This window comes from Ranitomeya imitator, chromosome 2, assembly GCF_032444005.1.
Source record: "Ranitomeya imitator isolate aRanImi1 chromosome 2, aRanImi1.pri, whole genome shotgun sequence".
In the NCBI taxonomy this organism is placed as follows: domain Eukaryota; kingdom Metazoa; phylum Chordata; class Amphibia; order Anura; family Dendrobatidae; genus Ranitomeya; species Ranitomeya imitator.
In genome coordinates, this window is record NC_091283.1 from 216,059,064 (window position 1) to 216,085,276 (window position 26,213).

The window sequence follows — 26,213 nt, forward strand, 5'->3', positions numbered from 1 at the left end:
GGGTGAGCTGGACTGGAGAGCTGGAGATCGTGGAACTAGCGGGGGTGCCGGTGGACATGGCAGACTGAGAGACGGTGGGAGATGGTATTGTTGCCGCCGGTGCCCTAGATGCAGTGTTTCCTACTACGAAACTGGTGATTCCCTGACCCTGACTGCTTTGGCCTGGCAAAGATACCTGCACAGATACAGCAGGTGGTGCGCTAAATGGTGGTCCTACACTGCCGGAAGGGATGTTGCGTTGATGACTAGCTTCATTGGCCGAGGGTGCAACAACCTTAAGGGACGTTTGGTAGTTAGTCCAAGCTTTCAAATGCATGGTGGTTAAATGTCTATGCATGCAACTAGTATTGAGACTTTTCAGATTCTGACCTCTGCTTAAGGAAGTAGAACATTTTTGACAGATGACTTTGCGCTGATCAATTGGATGTTGTTTAAAAAAATGCCAGACTGCACTCTTTCTAGCATCGGATACCTTTTCAGGCATTGCAGACTGAGCTTTAACCGGATGGCCACGCTGTCCTCCACCAGGTTTTGGCTTTGCCACGCGTTTTGGGCAAGATACGGGCCCGGCAGATGGAACCTGTGGCGATGTTGATGCCTGCTGCGGCCCCTCCTCCTCCTCTGCTTCAGAACTGCTGCCGCCTGCACCCTGTTCCCCCAATGGCTGCCAATCGGGGTCAAGAACTGGGTCATCTAATAACTCTTCTTGTACCTCCTGCGCAACTTCGTCTGTGTCACCGTGTCGTTTGGTGGTATAGCGTTCGTGATGGGGCAACATAGTCTCATCAGGGTCTGATTCTTGATCAGCACCCTGCGAGGGCAATGTTGTGGTCTGAGTCAAAGGACCAGCATAGTAGTCTGGCTGTGGCTGTGCGTCAGTGCACTCCATGTCAGATTCAACTTGTAATGGGCATGGACTGTTAACTGCTTCACTTTCTAAGCCAGGGACGGTATGTGTAAAGAGCTCCATGGAGTAACCCGTTGTGTCGCCTGCTGCATTCTTCTCTGTTGTTGTTTTTGCTGAAGAGGACAAGGAAGTGACTTGTCCCTGACCGTGAACATCCACTAACGACGCGCTGCTTTTACTTTTACCAGTTTCACGAGAGGAGGCAAAAGAGCTAGAGGCTGAGTCAGCAAGATAAGCCAAAACTTGCTCTTGCTGCTCCGGCTTTAAAAGCGGTTTTCCTAATCCCAGAAAAGGGAGCGTTCGAGGCCTTGTGTAGCCGGACGACGAACCTGGCTCCACAGCTCCAGACTTAGGTGCAATATTTTTTTCCCCACGACCACCTGATGCTCCACCACTACCACTACCCTCATTACCAGCTGACAATGAACGCCCCCGGCCACGACCTCTTCCACTAGACTTCCTCATTGTTTTAAAAACGTAACCAAACTAACGTTATTTGTTGCAGTCACACAACTTACACGGTGAGCTATAACTTCAGTATGATTTAGCTACCCCTTTACAGGTTGGTGAGACCACAGCGAAAATCAGGCCCAATGTTACACACTCTGTTTTTGGTGGCTGCAAATTAGAGAGATGCCCCACACGCAGGACTGTCACTGAAGCACAAATGTTAATATTAATGTCACACTATTATTTTTTTTTTATTTTTATTTTTTTCAGGAACACTTTAGAAACCCCCCAAAAAAAAAAAAAATAGATTTTTGCAGGGAGAATTTAGAAAACAAATGTAACAAACTATATGCTTTCTATGGGCCACTGAGTGAGAGATGACGCACACAGGAATCAGGAGTGGCACACAAGCCCAGAGGCCAATATTTTTCTACCAATGATTGATGGAGTTATTTTCTCTGGTAGATTTTGGAACCCAAATCAAGGAAAAAAAATATAGGCTTTCTATGGACCACAATTGGAGAGAGAGAGAGAGAGAGAGATGGCACACCCAGGAGTCAAGACTGGCACACAAGCAGAAAGGCCAATATTAATCTCCCATTTTTTGGGGGGGTTTGTTTTTTTTTGTTTTTTTTTTTTCAGGGAGACTTTAGAAAAAAAAATAATAAAAAAAATATGATTTTATCAGGAAGAATTTAGAAACCAAATAAAATAAAATGATTTTTTCAGGGAGAATTTATAAAACAAATAAAAACAAAAATAGGCGTTCTATGGCCCACTGACTGAGAGATGACGCACACAGGAGTCAGGAGTGGCACACAAGCCCAGAGGCCAATATTTTTCTACCAATGATTGATGTAGTTATTTTCTCTGGTAGATTTTGGAACCCAAATCAAGGAAAAAAAATATAGGCTTTCTATGGACCACAATTGGAGAGAGAGAGAGAGAGAGAGAGAGAGAGAGAGAGATGGCACACCCAGGAGTCAAGACTGGCACACAACCAGAAAGGCCAATATTAATCTCCCACTGTTTTTTTTGGTTGTTTTTTTTTTTTTTTTTTCAGGGAGACTTTAGAAAAAAAAATAATAAAAAAAATATGATTTTATCAGGAAGAATTTAGAAACCAAATAAAATAAAATGATTTTTTCAGGAAGAATTTATAAAACAAATAAAACCAAAAATAGGCGTTCTATGGCCCACTGACTGAGAGATGACGCACACAGGAGTCAAGACTGGCACACAAGCAGAAAGGCCAATATTAATCTCCCACTGTTTTTTTTTTTTTTTTTTCAGGGAGACTTTAGAAAAAAAAATAATAAAAAAAATATGATTTTATCAGGAAGAATTTAGAAACCAAATAAAATAAAATGATTTTTTCAGGGAGAATTTATAAAACTAATAAAACAAAAAATAGGCGTTCTATGGCCCACTGAGTGAGAGATGACGCACACAGGAGTCAAGACTGGCACACAAGCAGAAAGGCCAATATTAATCCCCCACTGTTTTTTTTGTTTGTTTTTTTTTTTGTTTTGTTTTTTTCAGGGAGACTTTAGAAAAAAAAATAATAAAAAAAATATGATTTTATCAGGAAGAATTTAGAAACCAAATAAAATAAAATGATTTTTTCAGGGAGAATTTAGAAAACAAATAAAACCAAAAATAGGCGTTCTATGGCCCACTGACTGAGAGAGAGAGAGAGAGAGAGAGATGGCACGCTTAGTACTGGCACACAAGCCCAAAGGGCAATATTAATCTCCCTTTTTTTTTCAGGGAGAATTTCTAAAACCCCAAAAAAAAAAAAAATAGGCTTTCTATGGCCCACTATTTGTGAGAGAGATGGGACGCTCAGGACTGGCACAGATGGCACGCTCAGGACTGGCACAGAAGCCCAGAGGCCAATATTAATCTCCCTTTTTTTCTGGGAGAATTTATAAAACCAAAAAAATATTTAAATAGGCTTTCTATGGCCCACTATTTGTGAGAGAGATGGCACGCTCAGGACTGGCACAGATGGCACGCTCACAACTGGCACACAAGCCCAGAGGCCAATATTAATCTCCCTTTTTTTCAGGGAGAATTTATAAAACCAAAAAAAAAATTAAATAGGCTTTCTATGGCCCACTATTTGTGAGAGAGATGGCACGCTCAGGACTGGCACAGATGGCACGCTCACAACTGGCACACAAGCCCAGAGGCCAATATTAATCTCCCTTTTTTCAGGGAAAATTTATAAAACCAAAAAAAAAATTAAATAGGCTTTCTATGGCCCACTATTTGTGAGAGAGATGGCACGCTCACAACTGGCACAGATGGCACGCTCACAACTGGCACACAAGCCCAGAGGCCAATATTAATCTCCCTTTTTTCAGGGAAAATTTATAAAACCAAAAAAAAAATTAAATAGGCTTTCTATGGCCCACTATTTGTGAGAGAGATGGCACGCTCAGGACTGGCACAGATGGCACGCTCACAACTGGCACACAACCCCAGAGGCCAATATTAATCTCCCTTTTTTTCAGGGAGAATTTATAAAACCAAAAAAAAAAATTAAATAGGCTTTCTATGGCCCACTATTTGTGAGAGAGATGGCACGCTCAGGGCTGGCACAGATGGCACGCTCACAACTGGCACACAAGCCCAGAGGCCAATATTAATCTCCCTTTTTTCAGGGAAAATTTATAAAACCAAAAAAAAAATTAAATAGGCTTTCTATGGCCCACTATTTGTGAGAGAGATGGCACGCTCAGGACTGGCACAGATGGCACGCTCACAACTGGCACACAAGCCCAGAGGCCAATATTAATCTCCCTTTTTTTCAGGGAGAATTTATAAAACCAAAAAAAAAATTAAATAGGCTTTCTATGGCCCACTATTTGTGAGAGAGATGGCACGCTCAGGGCTGGCACAGATGGCACGCTCAGGACTGGCACACAAGCCCAGAGGCCAATATTAATCTCCCTTTTTTTCAGGGAGAATTTATAAAACCCCAAAAAAAATAAAATAGGCTTTCTATGGCCCACTATTTGTGAGAGAGATGGCACACTCAGGACTGGCACACAAGCCCAAAGGCTAATATTAATCTCCCACTGTATTTTTATCAGGGAGAATTTATACACCCCACAAAAAAAAATACAGAAAAATGAAAAGGCTTTCTATGGCCCACTATGTGAGAGAGATGGCACACACAGGGATGGCACTCTAGCAGAAATGCCAAATTGCCAATCTTAATCTCCCACCAAAAAAAAAAAAAAACAGGGAATGTCCTACAATTACTATCTCCCTGCCTGCAGTAATCTCAGCCAGGTATAGCAGGCAGCAATAAGGAGTGGACTGATGCACAAATCAAATAAAAAGTGTGGACAAACAAAAAAGATAGCTGTGCAGAAAGGAAGGAACAAGAGGATTTGTGCTTTGAAAAAAGCAGTTGGTTTGCACAGCGGCGTACACACAGCAATGCAGCTATCAGGGAGCCTTCTAGGGCAGCCCAATGAGCTACAGCGCTGAGGGGGAAAAAAAAAAAAAAAACTTCCACTGTCCCTGCACACCGAGGGTGGTGTTGGACAGTGCAAATCGCTGCAGCACAAGCGGTTTTGTGGTTAATGGACCCTGCCTAACGCTATCCCTGCTTCTGACAAAGCGGCAGCAACCTCTCCCTAAGCTCAGATCAGCAGCAGTAAGATGGCGGTCGGCGGGAACGCCTCTTTATAGCCCCTGTGACGTCGCAGACAGCAAGCCAATCACTGCAATGCCCTTCTCAAAGATGGTGGGGACCAGGACCTATGTCATCACGCTGCCCACACTCTGCGTTTACCTTCATTGGCTGAGAAATGGCGCTTTTCGCGTCATTGAAACGCGACTTTGGCGCGAAAGTCGCGTACCGCATGGCCGACCCCGCACAGGGGTCGGATCGGGTTTCATGAAACCCCGACTTAGCCAAAAGTCGGCGACTTTTGAAAATGTTCGACCCGTTTCGCTCAACCCTACTAAAAACCCATTCAGGGCTGGGAAACAAAGATGGGGATGTTTTCCATGTGGCGATTGCCTTGCATGTAACAGGGGCAATATAGTGAGAGGGAGTTCCTTCTCTTCGGTTGATGGGACTCGTTCCTTTGCGGTCACCAGCTATATATCATGTAGTACGACCTATGTCATATATCATGCAGTCTGCCCTTGTCATAAGGTGTATATCGGACTAACATCAAGAGAGCTGCGTATCAGGACCAGAGAGCATGTGAGAGATATTGTTGCGGCAGGAGAGGTGGATGACCTTTCAGTTTTGAAGACCATACCAAAACATTTCAGAGTTTATCATAACTCTGATCCAAGAGGCTTTAAAGTTATTGGTATCGACAGGCTTCACTGTGGTATCAGGGGAGGTAATACCAAACAAACCCTTGCACAAATGGAATCCAAGTGAATTGTTGAGTTGGGGACCATGTCTCCAGACGGGTTAAACGAAAAAATCAGCTTTGTACCGTTCTTGTAAATCCCTGTTTTTTAAGAATGTGTGTCTTTGTGTGTTTTTAATTTCTCTTCTTTTTTCATATGTTTTAGTAGCCTTAATATCATCTTTTGCTAGATTTTGGCGACTTTTGTTCCTATTTCTACCTCAAAGAAGATCTACCCCCAACCTCTCTACCTCCCGTGGTTATGTTTCGATCTAAGCCTTTGGTAATTATCGTGTATGGACATCTCGTGAAGGACTCTATATGCTTACGTGAACATCTTAAGGATCCGATGACGCTTTAAATGGAAGATCTGGATGTCCTTCTGTTGAGGATGGAATCCCCTGTTTAATGTTTTATATTTTATGTGTTCTTTTTTTACATTTATATGTCACATTTTTTGTATTAGCACCTCACCGGCCGGTCTGTATGTACCTCGGGAGGTGTGTTTATGTTTAACAAACATGACACACCTACCCGATGATTAATATGGACGTTGCTGATGCACAAAATTAATATTTCAAATATAAGTGTTGCATTTATAGTATATAATGTATATTGCACTTTTATGTGTTCTCTATATGATAACATTTTTTGTTTTTTGTTTTTTACTTTGTATTATATTATGCATATTGCACTTTTATATGTCTCTTGGGCACTTATGCATTAGGGGATTAGTCTGTACTATCTATTTCTCATATATGCCCCCTTTTGGGTTATTATATTAATAATATATTGTATTTGGTATGTATTTTTACCCAATAGCTTGATATATGTTTAGATATTTATCTATGTTTACCAGCTTTTCTTCACCTTGGATTAGGTAACTACATCCGCTAAGGTCATACAGTGGGGCAAAAAAGTATTTAGTCAGTCAGCAATAGTGCAAGTTCCACCACTTAAAAAGATGAGAGGCGTCTGTAATTTACATCATAGGTAGACCTCAACTATGGGAGACAAACTGAGAAAAAAAATCCAGAAAATCACATTGTCTGTTTTTTTAACATTTTATTTGCATATTATGGTGGAAAATAAGTATTTGGTCAGAAACAAAATTTCATCTCAATACTTTGTAATATATCCTTTGTTGGCAATGACAGAGGTCAAACATTTTCTGTAAGTCTTCACAAGGTTGCCACACACTGTTGTTGGTATGTTGGCCCATTCCTCCATGCAGATCTCCTCTAGAGCAGTGATGTTTTTGGCTTTTCGCTTGGCAACACGGACTTTCAACTCCCTCCAAAGGTTTTCTATAGGGTTGAGATCTGGAGACTGGCTAGGCCACTCCAGGACCTTGAAATGCTTCTTACGAAGCCACTCCTTCGTTGCCCTGGCGGTGTGCTTTGGATCATTGTCATGTTGAAAGACCCAGCCACGTTTCATCTTCAATGCCCTTGCTGATGGAAGGAGGTTTGCACTCAAAATCTCACGATACATGGCCCCATTCATTCTTTCATGTACCCGGCTCAGTCGTCCTGGCCCCTTTGCAGAGAAACAGCCCCAAAGCATGATGTTTCCACCACCATGCTTTACAGTAGGTATGGTGTTTGATGGATGCAACTCAGTATTCTTTTTCCTCCAAACACGACAAGTTGTGTTTCTACCAAACAGTTCCAGTTTGGTTTCATCAGACCATAGGACATTCTCCCAAAACTCCTCTGGATCATCCAAATGCTCTCTAGCAAACTTCAGATAGGCCCGGACATGTACTGGCTTAAGCAGTGGGACACGTCTGGCACTGCAGGATCTGAGTCCATGGTGGCGTAGTGTGTTACTTATGGTAGGCCTTGTTACATTGGTCCCAGCTCTCTGAAGTTCATTCACTAGGTCCCCCCGCGTGGTTCTGGGATTTTTGCTCACCGTTCTTGTGATCATTCTGACCCCACGGGGTGGGATTTTGCGTGGAGCCCCAGATAGAGGGAGATTATCAGTGGTCTTGTATGTCTTCCATTTTCTAATTATTGCTCCCACTGTTGATTTCTTCACTCCAAGCTGGTTGGCTATTGCAGATTCAGTCTTCCCAGCCTGGTGCAGGGCTACAATTTTGTTTCTGGTGTCCTTTGACAGCTCTTTGGTCTTCACCATAGTGGAGTTTGGAGTCAAACTGTTTGAGGGTGTGCACATGTGTCTTTTTATACTGATAACAAGTTTAAACAGGTGCCATTACTACAGGTAATGAGTGGAGGAAAGAGGAGACTCTTAAAGAAGTTACAGGTCTGTGAGAGCCAGAAATCTTGATTGTTTGTTTCTGACCAAATACTTATTTTCCACCATAATATGCAAATAAAATGTTAAAAAAACAGACAATGTGATTTTCTGGATTTTTTTTTCTCAGTTTGTCTCCCATAGTTGAGGTCTACCTATGATGTAAATTACAGATGCCTCTCATCTTTTTAAGTGGTGGAACTTGCACTATTGCTGACTGACTAAATACTTTTTTGCCCCACTGTATATATACGCGCAAATCGCATTTTGTTAATTATCATCACGATCTTGGAAGGATGGTGTGGTCTGGTGGGCTTTATACAAATAGCGCTGAGATACAAAAAGATATAATAAATACGTGCGCATGCGTAAGTATCGCATGTAAGATGGCGTTTGGGCGCGCAAGCGCAGTTTACCGGTTCAGGACAAGGGGTTATGATAGATTTTTATGGGCTCCTTTAAAATGGCACCAATACATGCATGCGGGTTTGCGCACCTCGCTCTTTTTTCATTAGGTAACACCATCCCCTGAGAATACGCGTAAAGCGCCTTTGTTTATTCTCTATCATGACCTTGTTAAGGATGGTGTAGTTTGATTATGGATCCTATATAAACGGCGCTGACACACGCACGCGCACTTAGTTATATATATTTTTTTCATAGGTAAGATAGTGCTTGGGTGCGCAGGCGCAGCTTACGGAAAGATGGCGGCTCCCTGTGGGCTTCTTTAAAATTTCGCCGATGTGCGCATGCGTGGTCGCGCACCGGGTCCATTGCATTAATGAAGGTCTCCTGCAATTTCCGGCGCGCGTTTAATGACGTCTATGAGGTATTTCCTCTAACGCGCGCCGGATTGGAGTACCGAACTTGATGCACCTGGCGTCCTGTTGGAGCGTCCTCACATGCGACGTATGATTGGCTAACCGGAACATGCAGGGGGGTATTTAAGGAGGTAAGGTGGGGGTTAGGTACACACTCCCCTTGAGAAAGCACGTGATTGGCGAAACGCACGTCGGGGCATTCCTGCAGCGATATCTACCATGGGTAAGCACTAAATTGGACTTATTTATTACTACTACTCCATATGTGTCTAGGCAAATTGAGCTCTTAGTATCCGGGTATTTATACATGAGATTAGGACCTTAAAGGATATTTATAACGAGCCTTCTTTGCTTGATTAAAGTGTATACGGACATGGTACTAATATGCTTTCCATAAAGATACATAAGTACATTGTTTGCTGCATGAATATGGAACTTTGTCTGAGTCTTTTTGACATCCTCACTTAGTATTTTTTGTATTGTTTGAAAACTATTCTTCAATAAACTTTATTGATTTTATTTTGTGTGTTATAGTGGTCTGTGAGCGCTTTTATGCACTCATATTTTGGTAGCTATACTCACCCTCCGTAGCAGCTCGCGCCGGCCGCCATCTTCCGTTGCAGGTTCCGGTGGCAGAAGGACCTGCCATGACGTCACAGTCATGTGACCGTGACGTCATCACAGGCCCTGCGCTATAAGGACCTGCCATGACGTCACGGTCATGTGAACGGGACGTCATCACAGGTCCTGCGCTCATACCAACCATGGGACTGGAAGCTGCCATGGACTACAAGGGCTCCCTCAGAAAGGTGAGTATATGTTTTTGTTTTTTTTTTAACCTGTGACAAACCTGGCTGGGCTATATACTACGTAGCTGGGCAATATACTACGTGACTGGCCAATATAATACGTAGCTGGCCAATATACTATATGGCTCTGTGCTGTATACTACTTTGCTGCGAAATATACTACGTCACTGGGCAATATACTACTTGACTGGGCAATATGCTACGTGACTGGGCAATATAGTACGTGACTGGGCAATATACTACGTTGCTGTGCAATATACTACGTGGCTCTGTGCTGTATACTACGTCACTGGGCAATATACTACGTCACTGGGCAATATACTATGTCACTGGGCAATATACTACATCACTGGGCAATATACTACGTGGCTGGGCAATATACTATGTGGCTGGGCAATATACTACGTGGCTGGGCAATATACTACGTGGCTGGGCAATATACTACGTCACTGGGCAATATACTATGTGGCTGGGCAATATACTACGTGTCTGGGCAATATACTACGTGGATGGACAATATACTACGTGGCTAGGCAATATACTATGTGGGCTGTGCAATATACTACGTGGACATGCATATTCTAGAATACCCGATGTGTTAGAATCAGGCCACCATCTGTACATATATATATATACAGTGGGGCAAAAAAGTATTTAGTCAGTCAGCAATAGTGCAAGTTCCACCACTTAAAAAGATGAGAGGCGTCTGTAATTTACATCATAGGTAGACCTCAACTATGGGAGACAAACTGAGAAAAAAAAATCCAGAAAATCACATTGTCTGTTTTTTTAACATTTTATTTGCATATTATCGTGGAAAATAAGTATTTGGTCAGAAACAAACAATCAAGATTTCTGGCTCCCACAGACCTGTAACTTCTTCTTTAAGAGTCTCCTCTTTCCTCCACTCATTACCTGTAGTAATGGCACCTGTTTAAACTTGTTATCAGTATAAAAAGACACCTGTGCACACCCTCAAACAGTCTGACTCCAAACTCCACTATGGTGAAGACCAAAGAGCTGTCAAAGGACACCAGAAACAAAATTGTAGCCCTGCACCAGGCTGGGAAGACTGAATCTGCAATAGCCAACCAGCTTGGAGTGAAGAAATCAACAGTGGGAGCAATAATTAGAAAATGGAAGACATACAAGACCACTGATAATCTCCCTCTATCTGGGGCTCCACGCAAAATCCCACCCCGTGGGGTCAGAATGATCACAAGAACGGTGAGCAAAAATCCCAGAACCACGCGGGGGGACCTAGTGAATGAACTGCAGAGAGCTGGGACCAATGTAACAAGGCCTACCATAAGTAACACACTACGCCACCATGGACTCAGATCCTGCAGTGCCAGACGTGTCCCACTGCTTAAGCCAGTACATGTCCGGGCCCGTCTGAAGTTTGCTAGAGAGCATTTGGATGATCCAGGGGAGTTTTGGGAGAATATCCTATGGTCTGATGAAACCAAACTGGAACTGTTTGGTAGAAACACAACTTGTCGTGTTTGGAGGAAAAAGAATACTGAGTTGCATCCATCAAACACCATACTTACTGTAAAGCATGGTGGTGGAAACATCATGCTTTGGGGCTGTTTCTCTGCAAAGGGGCCAGGACGACTGATCCGGGTACATGAAAGAATGAATGGGGCCATGTATCGTGAGATTTTGAGTGCAAGCCTCCTTCCATCAGCAAGGGCATTGAAGATGAAACGTGGCTGGGTCTTTCAACATGACAATGATCCAAAGCACACAGCCAGGGCAACGAAGGAGTGGCTTCGTAAGAAGCATTTCAAGGTCCTGGAGTGGCCTAGCCAGTCTCCAGATCTCAACCCTATAGAAAACCTTTGGAGGGAGTTGAAAGTCCGTGTTGCCAAGCGAAAAGCCAAAAACATCACTGCTCTAGAGGAGATCTGCATGGAGGAATGGGCCAACATACCAACAACAGTGTGTGGCAACCTTGTGAAGACTTACAGAAAACGTTTGACCTCTGTCATTGCCAACAAAGGATATATTACAAAGTGTTGAGATGAAATTTTGTTTCTGACCAAATACTTATTTTCCACCATAATATGCAAATAAAATGTTAAAAAAACAGACAATGTGATTTTCTGGATTTTTTTTTCTCAGTTTGTCTCCCATAGTTGAGGTCTACCTATGATGTAAATTACAGATGCCTGTCATCTTTTTAAGTGGTGGAACTTGCACTATTGCTGACTGACTAAATACTTTTTTGCCCCACTGTATATATATAGAGAGAGAGAGAGAGAGAGAGAGAGAGAGAGAGAGATTTTAAGGGAAGGGGTGCATGGGAATACACAAGAAAATACATTTAAATTAATTTTATGTTTCGCTACTGTCATCCAGTGGGATTGAGATGTCTGGGCCAATCCAGCCCTTGTTCATTTTTATAAGCGTTGGTTTTTGATTTCACAGGCTGATGCTCCTATCAGTTATAAAAAACCCAGCGGCACTAAAAACCTGCTCTGACAAAACGCTAATGTTAGGGCATGCCAGCACCTTCAAGGCGTAGAGGGAAATTTGGTGACACGTGTCCAGCTTGCATACCTAATAGTTGTACGGCACAGATGAATCACCGAGGATGCTGATATGGCTAGATACTCCTTCACTATCCTCCAAAACTTTTCCCTCCTTTTCAAAGTACCCCATGAATCAGAGCCTGGGAGGCTGGGAGGGTCTAATGAAGCTGTCCCAAACCTTTGATCGTCTCCCCTGCCTCTCTTGTAACCTGTGGATAATGCCTTGAGGGACAGCTGTTGGTATAAAAGCGACCTCTCTCCTTCTACAGAGAGACTCTAGAGGACAGCAGCCAAGGTAATATGTCTCCAACCGGAGGAATACAGATTTGATCTACTGCCAAATGCCAATTACTGAAGCCACTGAGATACTTGCAGAACCCAGGTTGGGACAATCAGGTCACCTGGCCACATGCCTTAAAGGACTTTGTCAGCTTCCTAAGCTACTCCTTGGGGAAGCTGGCCCTGGAAGCCCCGAAGTTGCAGATGTACTATTTCCGCACAAGCCAGTGGAAGGGTGAGACTCTGTAATTTGCACCCTCTCGTGTATTTTCTGGGACTGTACTATATGTTATTGCCTTTTGTTGATCCAATTAAGTATTACCCCACTGTCTTACCCTCACCCTGTGTTGTCTGAGTCATATTCTTCCCACGTTAAAGGAGTATGAATGTTCAGTGGAAAGATCCCTGGTCCGTGAAGTTTTTCTAAAGACCGCCATGCCAGCAGACCCTTGTGTCTCCACAGGAATACACCAGTAAATAAGGAACATTAGAATTGGCTGCTGTCATCCGATGGGGTTGAGAAGTCTGAGCCAACCCAGGCCTTGTTCATTTTGATAAGAGTCAGACTGTCAGCATTTACAGTTGACAGGCAGATGCGCCTATCACTTATTATGCCTCTGGCGACGTTAAAAACCCCCTCTGACAAAACGCTAGAGCAGGCAAGCACCTGTAAGGCATAGAGGGACAGTTAATGCCAGGTGGTCAGCTTGGATGCCCAACAGTTGTATGACACAGAGGAATCACGGAGGATGCTGGTATGGACGGCAAAGAACTCCTTCACCATCTTCCAAAACTTTATTAACCCCTACCTAGATGCCTCTAATGAAAAACTAGCCCTTCTCCAGCAACTCTCCCTACAGTAAATGTAGATAAGAGCAGCACTGATAGATAATAGAATAGAATGGCTGTAGGACTGATAAGGAGTTTTGATTTTAGTTTGCCTCAGCAAGGACTGTAAGGTGCCCCTGCCTAAATGCCTCAATTTAAAAACTAACCCTTCTCCGGCAAGTCTCCCTACACTAAATGCAGCTAAGAGTATTATTAATAGGGACTAGAATAGTATAGATGTAGCCCTTATGAGGAGATTTGGTTTTAGGTTGCAGCAAGGACTGTAAGGCAATAATCACTGACTATAGGCCTCTAATGCACCTCTAACTTTTCTCCAGAAGCTATCCCTACACTAAATACAGCTAATAGCAGTACTTTTATGGAAGAGAATAGATGTAGCCCTGAAAATGACTTTTGGTTATAGGTTTCAGCAGCAAGGACTGTAAGGCAATATGAACCCTGCCTAGATGCCTATAATGCAAACTTTCCCTTCTCCAGCAACTCTCCCTACTCTGCTTCCAGGGTACAGGGTGGCGAACATCACGTCACCGAGTCTTATATAGACCTGATGACCAGATGCGGTGGGCCCATCACAGTAATGCCTACATGGCTACAGCATTTCCATGATTGGCAGGCAATCCCCGCATGTTTAATGGATGAAAAACAGTCTTGAAACATGGGGGGTGGGGATTCGAGAATGTACTTGAGCACCACGCAATACTTGGCCAAGTAACAAGCGTGACCGAGCACCTTGATGCTCGAACGGGTATCGAGCTTTGCTGAGCATGCTTGCCGATCACTAATCCGCTGTGCTGATTTTAGAATACGATGCTATCAACCAGAATCTTCATAATTGGATGGATTCCAAATAAATACTGGTGTCACCATATAGATGATTCACAAAGCAATAATAATTTGGTGGAATTTGATACTCATGTGCGTCTTTATAATATTTCGAACAAGGACTTTTTTAAACAATAATTTTTCTTCAAGTTTTTTAAAATTTGCCATATCATATATAAAATAGAAAGTACCAATCTTATATTTCCAAATCTGCTTTTATCTTCTATTCAAGGTTTCAACATCTAAAAAGAGCTCTCTCTCCTTTCTACAATGACTCATTTTCATCTATTCTTCGAGTAAAAAATATAAAATGGGAACAAAACCTTGATATTCAATTTATATGGAATGACCGGCACAGAGCTCGAGCTAAAAATCCTTGTTTAATAGTATCTCATCCAGAAATCCTAGAACTAAAGCATGAGTATGAGTCCTCTGATCATAAGAGCTTAAATTCTACAGGTGAGAGAGAAGACCCCGCTGACCATAAGAGCTTACACTCTACAGGTGAGAGAGAGGACCCTGCTGACCATAAGAGATTACACTCTACAGGAAAGATAGGACCCCACTGACCATAAGAGCTTACACTCTACAGGAGAGAGAGGACCCCACTGACCATAAGAGCTCACACTCTACAGGAGAGAGAGGACCCCACTGACCATAAGAGCTTACACTCTACAGGAGAGAGAGGACCCCACTGACCATAAGAGCTCACACTCTACAGGAGAGAGAGGATCCCACTGACCATAAGAGCTTACACTCTACAGGAGAGAGAGAACCCCACTGACCATAAGAGCTTACACTCTATAGGAGAGAGAGGACTCCACTGACCATAAGAGCTTACACTCTACAGGAAAGATAGGACCCCACTGACCATAAGAGCTTACACTCTACAGGAGAGAGAGAGGACCCCACTGACCATAAGAGCTTACACTCTACAGGAGAGAGAGGACCCCGCTGACCATAAGAGCTTACACTCTACAAGAGAGAGAGGATCCCACTGACCATAAGAGCTTACACTCTGCAGGAGAGAGAGAACCCCACTGACCATAAGAGCTTACACTCTACAAGAGAGAGAGGATCCCACTGACCATAAGAGCTTACACTCTGCAGGAGAGAGAGAACCCCACTGACCATAAGAGCTTACACTCTACAGGAGAGAGAGGATCCCACTGACCATAAGAGCTTACACTCTGCAGGAGAGAGAGAACCCCACTGACCATAAGAGCTTACACTCTACAGGAGAGAGAGGACCCCACTGACCATAAGAGCTTACACTCTACAGGAGAGAGAGAGGACCCCGCTGACCATAAGAGCTTACACTCTACAGGAGAGAGAGGACCCAGCAGACCATAAGAGCTTACACTCTACAGGAGAGAGAGAGAATCCCACTGACCATAAGAACTTACATTCTATAGGAGATAGCGGGCCCTGCTGACCATAAGAGCTTACACTGTACAGGAAAGAGAGAGGACCTCACTGACCATAAGAGCTTACACTCTACAGGAGAGAGAGAGAGGACCCCACTGACCATAAGAGCTTACACTCTACAGGAGAGAGAGGACCCCACTGACCATAAGAGCTTACACTCTACAGGAGAGAGAGGACCCCGCTGACCATAAGAGATTACACTCTACAGGAGAGAGAGAACTCCGCTGACCATAAGAGATTACACTCTACAGGAGAGAGAGAGGACCCCGCTGACCATAAGAACTTACACTCTACAGGAGGGAGAGGACTCCACTGACCATAAGAGCTTACACTCTACAGGAGGGAGAGGACCCTGCTGACCATAAGAGCTTACACTCTACAGGAGAGAGAGAGAACCCCGCTGTGGGATTCCAGCATGCAGATTTCACAACCCTCCACGGCCGCTCCCTCAGTGGAGGACAAAGATCTCGTTCTTTCAAGTAATCCAGCTCTGCCTCATACCCTACTAAATGGTTACCTATAGGTAACAGAGTGGTAAAGTATGTGGAAAGAGAGGAATCTTGCTCTTTCAGTGCGATAGCGGCCACGGATGGATGTTGGATTCCAGTGTTTTTCCAAAGTAAATTTTTTCAGGGGGGCATTAGGAGCAATAGGACAATATCTTATATGTGATAAAATAACCAATTCTGACGCTCCCCATTCATTTATTACGTTAAAATAGCAGTTCCAGATTGGTGACAGGTACTCCAGACCACCTACTGTATAGAATTTAAGCATCCAGGAGGTCCACATATCGCTTTGAATTATGTTCTAAACAAGATTGCATAGTAAGCAGCTGCAGAAGGAAGTGGGAGCCAGCTGTCAGACACAGCCAGACTCCACATAGGGAAGACAGATATGGGTTGTTATGTAGCCCTGAAGAAGTGAAGTGTATACAAAGTGCTGACAGTGCTTCCTCCTCCAGTTCCTTCGATTGTGTGTTCATCAGTTGCCCTAATATTTTAATCAAAAGATCTTGGAATAATAATTTTCACAATTGGATGTGAAAAATAAAATGTTCCTGTGCTGAGATAATCTTATAAATGTGCCCCTGCTGTGTACTGTGTAATGGCTGTGTCTTACTGTATGGGGACATGGTCTGATCATAAAACATCTCCTGGGCAAGGGAGGATTCAAAAGAGTATACAGACATTACAGCAGGGAGTCACAGCTGATTCTTTTTGGGAGGTAAAACATTTTCCTGCCTGTCATGACAAAGTCAATGGAGAAGTGATAAAGAGGAGACACGTGTCACTGCGCAAGAAGGCATCAGTGGTGTAAAACCAGAGTAGTTTCCTCCAGCACACTACGTGTTGAGAGGATGAAATGAGAGTTATGTTATGGACTGGTATTAGTGGACCTCCATAGAGCAGGAGGGAGGGGGTTCACCGTATCTCCACATGCAGAGTCCTGACAGGACCTGTGTGATGTCAAGATCAAGTGATCAGTCATATGATGGAGGAGTCACAAGGTCTGGGCTTAAATGGCTGAAGGTCATAGCTTTCAGTATTCAGTGTGGGCCTGGAGAAGGAGCCCTCCATAAAAGTACTGCATGGACTTGTGAAGCTGAACAGTGTGTGTTCTGCCAGCCGTGAGGGGGAGGAACTCCGCTCATAGAAGGACTGTGTTCTGCCACCATTTTGCTTTGTTTTCCGGTTTTCCACAGAGGGCTGTATTTTCTTTACCACACCTTGATTTATGCTGCCTACAATAAATCAAAGGAAGTTCTTAAAGCAGCAGTGTACCCGTGTCTACTTCGGTGTGCAACCGAGTGAGGTGATCTACCACAGGTGGTGTTAGAAGTGCAGGCAGCATCTAGTGAACACATGAGATTGCCACAAGCCAGCGTGCGATGTCAGGCAAGATGGAGGAGCTGCTAAAACATCTGCTACAAGCACAGCAGCAACAGCAACTACAGCACCAGCAGAAATTACAGCAGCAACAGATGGTGTGCAAGAGACAAGTAAGCTGCTTATGCAGCAGATGCAGCAGCACCAGAAACACCAGAAGCAGATTGACTTGTTTACAAAGGCAGTTCGTGAAAGACCGGCAGCTCCTCCCCCAAGTCCCGGTGATGACGCGTACATTTGGAAGGTGGTAAGACGAGCTATGCAAAAAAATGAACCCGGGTGATGATATGGAGCCATTTTTTACTGTATTTGAGCGTGTAGCGGAGTGTGAGAAGCTACCTCCAGAGCAGTAGGTAGAGGTGCTGGCCCACTATTTGACTGGTGAGCCCCAGAAAGCCTATTATGATCTGGCATTACAGAATGCGCAAGAATATGCCAAGTTAAAAACTGAAATTTTCGCACACGCGGGAGTGACTATGTCAGTAAGAGCACCAGGGGTTCACCACTGGGCATATTTTGGGGATAAACAGCCTTGGTCCCAAACGTTTGACCTCCTGCATCTGGTGCAAAAATGGCTGCAGCCAGAATCCTTCACTCCAGCCCAGATGGTTGAGCTGGTTGTCATGGACAGATTTGTGCACTCCCTTCCTATGCCAATGCAGACGTGGGTTGCCCAGGGAGATCCCCGAAATGCGTATGAACTGGTGGGCCTAGTGGAACAGTTCCAGGTACCAGGTGGTTGAAAGATTCCTAAGGAAACAAGGGGGTGGTGCATCCCCATACTGGGATACCCAGCGTCAACCTGAGCCCCAAAAGAGGGGTAGTAAAGCCACCACTGGAGGGAGTCCTAGATCCCAAGGGGTCGCTGAGGGGTTGTCAAAGGCCATGGGAGAGACTTGCTTTTCTGGAGATGTCGTGGTCTAGGACATATAGCCACCCATTGTCCCTTGTCCCCCGAAGAGATGGGTTTCAGCCTAGGGAGGTACTGCTCCTACTATGCATATCCCGTCTGCAGTGTGGACTATCAGACTGGAGAGGGGCCGCAGTCATGTCCTGTGACCATAAACGGAGTGCTGGTGAAAGGACTGTTAGATTCAGGGAGCTTGGTGATAAGGGCCACGCTCTCCCATCAGTTGGTCCCAGGGTTAAAACATGGGCATCCGCTGTATCCACAGGGACGCCAAGGACTATCCTGTTGTCAGAGTGACTATAAAAACTAACTGTGGGGTTGCGTCGCATGAGGTTGAGGAGGTTAAGGACTTGCTACATCCGGTGATAATAGGGCAGGACTTTAGCCTGTTCTAGGACATGTGGGGGAAGTCAGGGATACCAAGTGTCCCAGACAGAAGCCAGCTCAACCCTGAGGAAACCCTATCGCAGTTGGAGGTGGATGAGTTCCCCTTGTTTGTTATTGGCTGGTGACGAGGTTGATACGGTGACCAGTGAGGCCGAGATTCCTGACCTGGGGGTTTCTGGTGGAAATTTATTTTGACTTACTGTTAATGCAGGATCTTACCCTAAAAGTGGCATTGGAAAATGTGACTGATAAATGGGGTTGCCTATGAGCAGGAGGCTCACACAAGGTTTCCACATTTTGCATTAAATGGAGAGCTGCTGTATCGGGTCACTAAGTTAAGAGAAGAAGTGATAGAGCAGTTGTTAGTACTGGGTCCCTTTAGATGTAGGGTATTAGACCTGGCCCATTCTCAAATCTTGGGTGGACATCTGGGAGTAGACAAAACACAAGAAAGCGGGTCATTAAGAGGTTCTACTGGCCTGGGTGTCAACAGGGAGATTGATAACTACTGCCGGTCCTGACCTTCTTGCCAGCTTACAGCTCCCATGTCCCACTTCCAAAGCCCTCTAGTGCCGTTGCCCATTATAGACGTCCCATTTGACAGGATTGCCATGGACCTTGCGGGGCCCCTGGTTAAATCCGCCAGGGGGCACCAATACATTCTAGTGGTGATGGACTATGCAACACGGTACCCGGAGGCAGTACCCCTTAGAAACTCCTCCGCCAGGAGCATAGCCTGAGAGTTAGTCCATATTTTTTCTCGGATGGGCCTGCCAAAAGAGATCCTAACAGACCAAGGCACACCGTTTTTTGTTCAAAGTAATGAGGGAGTTGTGTAAGGCTCTCCAGGTTACACAACTCTGCATGTCAGTGTACCATACTCAGATGGATGGCCTGGTGGAGAGATTCAACAAGACGTTGAAGTCCATGCTTAAGAAGGTCATGGAGAGAGATAGCCGAGACTGGCTGGGATTGCCTACTGCCGTACCTGTTGTTCTCTATCAGGGAAGTTCCTCAGTCCTCTACTGTATTCGCAACGTTTGAGCTGTTGTATGGATGACACCCCTGTAAACTTCTAGATGTCACAAAGGAGACCTGGGAGGCAGAAGCTACACCGCACCGGAGCATTATTGAGCATGTGGCCCAAATGCAGGAATGCAAGGGTGATGCCGATTGTGAAGGAGAGCTCAGGCGAGGGTCTACAACCGAACTGCAAGGCTGAGACAGTTTAGTCGTGAAGACCGGGTGTTGGTTTTGATTCCCAGCGTGGAAGGTAAATTTCTGGCCAAGTGACAAGGGCCATATGAGGTGGTAGAGAAGTTGAGTGACTTCAACTACAAGGTTCACCAACCAGGGAGACGAAAGCCGAACCAAGTGTACCACATCAGCCTGTTCAGATCGTGGCAAGACTGCGAACGGGGGGAGGCTGCGTGCCTTACAGCCAGTCCTGAAGCCAGGGTCGAGGATGTGACAGTGGCAGAGACTCTATCACCGGCCAACAAACAAGAGTGCCATGAGCTGCTTCAGCAGAACCGGGACCTGTTTACGGAGCTACCAGGTTGTACATAGGTTGTGGAGCACGGGATCCTGACTGAACCACATGTGAGGGTGAATCAGAGGCCGTATCGGATTCCTAAAGCCCGCTGCAAGGTGATCTCCAAGGAGGTGAGGAGAATGTTGAGCCTGGGAGTCATCGAGGAGTCAAAGAGCGATTGGTTCAGCTCTTTTGTCCTGTGCGAAAGCTCAAAGAGTGGCGCTTCTGTAACGATTACAGAAAGCTAAATGAGGTGTCCGAGTTTGATGCGTATCCAATGTCCCAGGTTGATGAGCTCTTTGAGAGGTTAGGGTCAGCCAGATACATCACCACCCCGACCCTAACAAAAGAGTAATGGCAGAGTCTCCTATCCCCAAGTGCCAAGAAGAAAACGGCCTTCTCTACACCTGATGTATGCTTCCAGTATACCAGAATGTCATTCAGTCTACAAGGAGCCCCAGCTACCTCCCAGAGGGCTATGGACCAGATCCTAGCCCCTCACAAGAAGAACGCCACCGCTTATTTAAACAACATCATGATCTTCAGACAATAAAAAAAGTGGCTGCAGCCATTCTCCAAGAAGCAGGTTCGGACATTTCTTGGGAATTGTGGGATATTATCGGCGATTTATCCCGAATTTCACCATGCTAGCCACCACCTGACTGATCTTCACAAGGGCACAAAGTGACAATGGTCAAATGGTCCTCTGAAGCGGAGATGGTATTCCTGGAGTTGAAGCTCATCCTGTGCCGACAGCCAGTCTTGGTTGCAACAGACTTCACAAAGGAGTTTGTGCTCCAGACGGATGCTTCCAAAGTTGGTTTAGAAGCTGTGCTGTCCCTGGAAATAGATGGCGACCAACTCCCAGTCCTATACCTGAGTAGGAAACTCTCCTCCTGTGAGAAGAACTATGCCATCGTGGAGAAAGAGTGCTTGGCCATCAAGTGGGCTATTGACACCCTGAGATATTAACTGTTAGGCAGAAGGTTGAGGCTAATATCTGGTCATGCAACCCTGAGATGGATGAGGGAAAAGAAGGGGAAAAATGCCCGGGTAACTAGGTGGTTTCTGGCGCTCCAGGACTTCACTTTTCATGTGGAGCACAGGCCAGGAAAGTTGCATGGGAACGCAGATGCCCTGTCCTGAGTCCCCTGCTTAGCCAGTGAAGGCATCAAAATCCCCGGCTTTGGGCAGAGGGACAGAGTCATTGGTGAAGTGATAGAGGTGAGATATGTGTCACTGCACATGATGGCGTCAGTGATGTAAAACCAGAATAGCACACTACATGTTGAGAGGATGAAAAGAGAGTTATGTTATGGGCTGGTTTTAGTGAACCTCCATAGAGCAGGTGGGGGAGGTCCACCGTATCTCCACAAGCAGAGTCTTGACAGGACCCGTGTGATGTCAAGATCATGTGATCAGTCATATGATGCAGGAGTCACAAGGTCTGGGCTTAAATGGCTGAATGTCATAGCTTTCAGTGTTCAGTGTGAGCCTGGAGAAGGAGCACTCCAGGAAAGTGCAGCATGGACTTGTGAAGCTGAACAGTGTGTGTTCTGTCAGCCGAGAGCGGGAGGAACCTCGCTCACAGAAGGACTGTGTTTGTTCTGCCACCATTTTGTTTTGTTTTCCTGTTTTGCCCAGAGGGCTGTATTTTCTTTACCACACCTTGGTTTATGCTGCCTACAATAAACCAATAAAGGAAGTTCTCAATGCTGCAGGGTACCCGTGTCTACCTCCGTGTGCAGCCAAGTGAGACAATCTACCACACTGTTTTTAAGCAATGTTTCACCTCAAAGAAAGAACCATCTGTGATCTAATCCTGTCCTGTCTGTATTCTTTTTTGCTTCCCCTTCAGCACAGGAGTTGTGGTATGACCAGACCATGTCACTGTATGGTCAGACATGACCATTACACAGTACACAGCAGGGGCACATTTATAAGATTATAAACGGGCGGCACAGTGGTTCGCACTGCAGTCCTGGGTTCAAACCCCACCAAGGACAACATCTGCAAAGAGTTTGCATGTTCTCTCCGTGTTTGCGTGGGTTTCCTCCGGGTACTCTGGTTTCCTCCCACATTCCAAAGACATACTGATAGGGAATTTAGATTGTGAGCCCCAATGGGGACAGCAATGATAATGTGTGTAAAGCGCTGCGGAATATGTTAGCGCAATGTAAAAATAAAGATTATTTATTATTTTTATTGAGATTCTCTCAGCACAGGAACATTTTATTGAAACTCATCCAGCTGTCGAAATTATTATTATTCCAAGATCTATTGGTTAAAATTAACTTTGTTCGTGGGAAAAAATTCTTTAACTCAAAAACGCTGCAGCTTATCAGAGAAAAACAGAGTTTATTAACCACCATGGACTGAGTCACACAAAAGACTAATCAGACAAGCAGGGTCCTTGGCAGCTCCTCGCTGCCTGCTCCCAGTGACTGACAGATCTTTCCCTGCATTTGCTCGTAGACAGAGACCTGCCACTCCAGGGCATCAGGTGGGGAAAAGCCGCAGGAAACTTACCTGTGTGACTAGTCTCCCATAGAACTTGGTCCTCAGGAGCTATTAAACTATGTTTTCTTTGACAAATGGCAGAGCAACCATGCACTAGTAGGGTACGTGGATGGGCGTTGCCTTAGTCAGAATCGTCAGGATAAACAATAGTCAATACAATCAAGGGCAGTCGCTAAATAAGACACAGGATCGGGGCAGTATCGTTACAGGGACTGAACCAGGGTCAGGTATACCTTATAAATGGCACTGGAAGCAGGGAGCTGGAAAATTATAGTGTGAAGTCCTACTCAAGGCTTAGAAAAAGGGAGTTAACGAGACAACCATGTGAGGAATAAACTCAGGAGCTCTTTGCCCGGACAGTACCATAAGTCCCAAAATACTACATTGCCACATTAAGCTATTAAAAAAGCTATTAAAAAAATATGTTTTTTCTTCACCCTTAAGCCTCTACTTCTCCTTTCCTGCCCCTTTAAGTCATCATTTGCTCTGAAAAATCCATATTCCTCAAGAGCATCAAATTAGAGATGCCTGCTGAAGCCTAATGAAGGCTATGAATAGAGCAAAGGAAGGACAGATGAGAAGAGTGATAGCTAAAGAGGCACACAACAATGGCAATTTTTGCATAAGTTCTCACCCTCAATGCTAGATTCACAGCTACACTACTCAGTACTTCTGTGCAAGGCAGCTGCTTTTCAGCATGTGTTATATACAGACATCAATCCCTTGTTGCTCTAGGCAGTATTGTAGACATTACAGCAGTTATTCTCTATCCACTACCTCAGAGATGACTGAAAGTTAGAGATAGAGTCTACAGAGTGGAAAACTTGTGAAAACATAGGATGAAAGTCATATAATGGCCAAAAATAGTGGTATTACTCTTGTACAAATACTTTACAGCTTATTCTGAATAGTCACCTCACATGACAGGTCCACTTTAAAGCTAGACAAAGTAATCTATATTAATGGGTTATTCTTGTGTTAGGAAATTGGTATAGTTACTTAGACAGCATGAAAGTAAGCAATTTTGTAGTTGACTTACTTTTTCTATTTGATATCATGTTCCTGCAAAAAGAGCTTGTATCTTACATAATGTACAACTTGTTGCTAATGCTGATTGACCACCAGAGGTTGGCTGAGTATGTGCAGTAGCTACATTCCAGGCTGAGGAGTTAACTCCTGAGATATCAGCCACCTCCCTCCAGCCCATTGATTTCAAAACAGCAGCTAGCTGCTCACATTCCCTTCCCTGTCAGCTCTGATCCAGTCTCAGTTCTGCAAAATCACAAATCCCCCACTGACCGACATCGACAGTTTTCAGAGCAGTTTTCACAGCTCACTTGAACCATGCACCAATTCAAAGGACCCTATTATCTTTATATGAAAATACAGTGTTACGTGTTACGGAACCACTCAGCACTCAGAATATGTTGTGCAGTTATATGCATGTATAATAGGTTCCATGTGAGATGCATCAGCCCACAGGCACAGGGGACAAGATATCCCCCTTCTGTCCTCCCCCACCTTTGTAATTCCCACAGTAAATATCGGCAGGCTCCGGCCACCTGCAGCTATTGTAATGTATGTCTGGCCTGCCCTCTGTATCTGTGTGATATATTCTGTGTCCTGTGAATAAAGTGTTGTCAGACTGGAAATACGTGGAGAAGCAGTGATATTTTATATGCTCCCAGGTAACCAAGGAATTCCAGTCAGCTTCCTTCATTCAGACTCCAGCCAAAGCAGAGTGGACCTCCTGAAACACGGGGTGGTACTGAAAGAGGTACCCCAGCTTGGTAGACCCCGTTACATACAGTAATAATGTAGAATTGAGAGCAAGCCACTGACAGACCATTAATGTGTAACAAAAGCAATCAGAAGCTCAGCAGCAGGATGAAGCTACTGAAGCAGAGCTGTCACTCAAGGATGAGTGCCCGCCCCCTCCCAGCAACAAGGAAGTGAAGACACTGGAGAGCTGTGTTCTCCATAAGACCTAATTTGAGGATAAGCCATTAAATCTTATTTACCTAACAACTGATAAAAAACAGTTATAAAGCACACATATTAATAAAGGGAATCTATAAGCAGGATTTCACACTGTAGATCCGAAGCCTGTGTCACTCCAGCTCTTCTTCCGCCTCCTCCTGCTAAGGCCTCTTTCACACTTCCGTCTTTCAGCTCCCGTCACAATCCGTCGATTTTTGAGAATGCAGGATCCTTCATTTTCCCATAGACTTGTATTAGCGACCGTTTCATCCGTCTTTCACTGGATCCTGCATTAAAAAAACTGTCCGTCGGGCGGAGATAACGTTCAGAGGAACGTTTTTTCTGCACGTCGGAAAATCGGTCAGCGACGCACCCTGCGCTGCCCGTCACTGGCTACAATGGAAGCCTATGGGCGCAGGATGCGTCGCTGACTGAAAAAGCAGGAATCCAGCGACGGGTCCCGCCTTTTCAAAGAGAGCATGCGTGGAAGTATTTCCCGTCAGGGAAATTCTCTCTCACTCACTCTCTCTCTCTTTTTACTATTGCTATGCAGCATCAATAGTAACAAGATAGAAAGTGAAAAATAATTTAAAAAAATAAAAAATTGCAGTATCCTCACCTACCGGAGTCCCGCGCAGCGATGCTCCCGGCAGCTAGCGTTCATAGTAATACATTGCGAAATCGTGCGAGAAGTCGTAGTCTCGCGAGATTTCGCAATGTAGTACTAGGAACGCTAGCTGCCGGGAGCATCGCTGTGCGGGAACACCGGTAGGTGAGAATACTGCGATTTTTTAATTTTTTTAACCTGGTTTGTGTTGTTTATGCGTTTTCGCAGCAGAAAACACATACACAACAGGTGCACATAGCCTCGACGGCCACAATCTGCACGGGATCCGTCATTTCAACGTCTTGACGGATCCTGTGCAGATTTGGAAGATGGAAGTGTGAAAGAAGCCTCTGTGCTGTGTGACTTCAGACAAAGGAGCTGTCAGTCACGCAGGAGGAGGTAGCGCTGGGCTGGGAATAGAGCTGGAGTGACAGAGGCTTCAGATCTACCATAAACCTTTAGTGTCATTTGCTAAATAGCTAAAGAGTTTGGTGGATGAAATCCCGCTGATGGACTCCCTTTCTGTCCTTTTTGAGAATTTTTTTTGCTCTTGTTAGTTTTTTCTTAAACAATATGAACTGTGATACACATATTGCAACTTTCTATGTCTTTGCATGCCTAAAAGTCTTACCTGTTGTGAATACAACTTTCTTAGTAACCAGTCTGGTTTCAATGATACTGAACTGGGGCAATTCCAGAGCAGGTACCCCAGTGACAGCCGCCTCTTCCCCTCCTTGCCAGAAGAATTCAATATCATCGGTTGTGTATCCGTCTGCAAAAGAAAAAGTCATCAGCTTATTAGCAAGGAAGTACAGACATGGTTTGCTGTTTCGT

The 26,213-nt window shown here is 44.7% G+C and overlaps 1 protein-coding gene across 1 annotated transcript in view; it reads right to left on the bottom strand.

The window, feature by feature from the left end:
• LOC138662700 (gamma-aminobutyric acid receptor subunit beta-4-like) overlaps nt 1–26,213 on the bottom strand; it is a 384,988-nt gene that overhangs the window by 92,973 nt on the left and 265,802 nt on the right. The window contains exon 6 of the mRNA XM_069748573.1: nt 26,011–26,151. Within this exon, the coding sequence (XP_069604674.1) occupies nt 26,011–26,151 (141 nt within the window). The remainder of the gene's footprint in view (nt 1–26,010; nt 26,152–26,213) is intronic.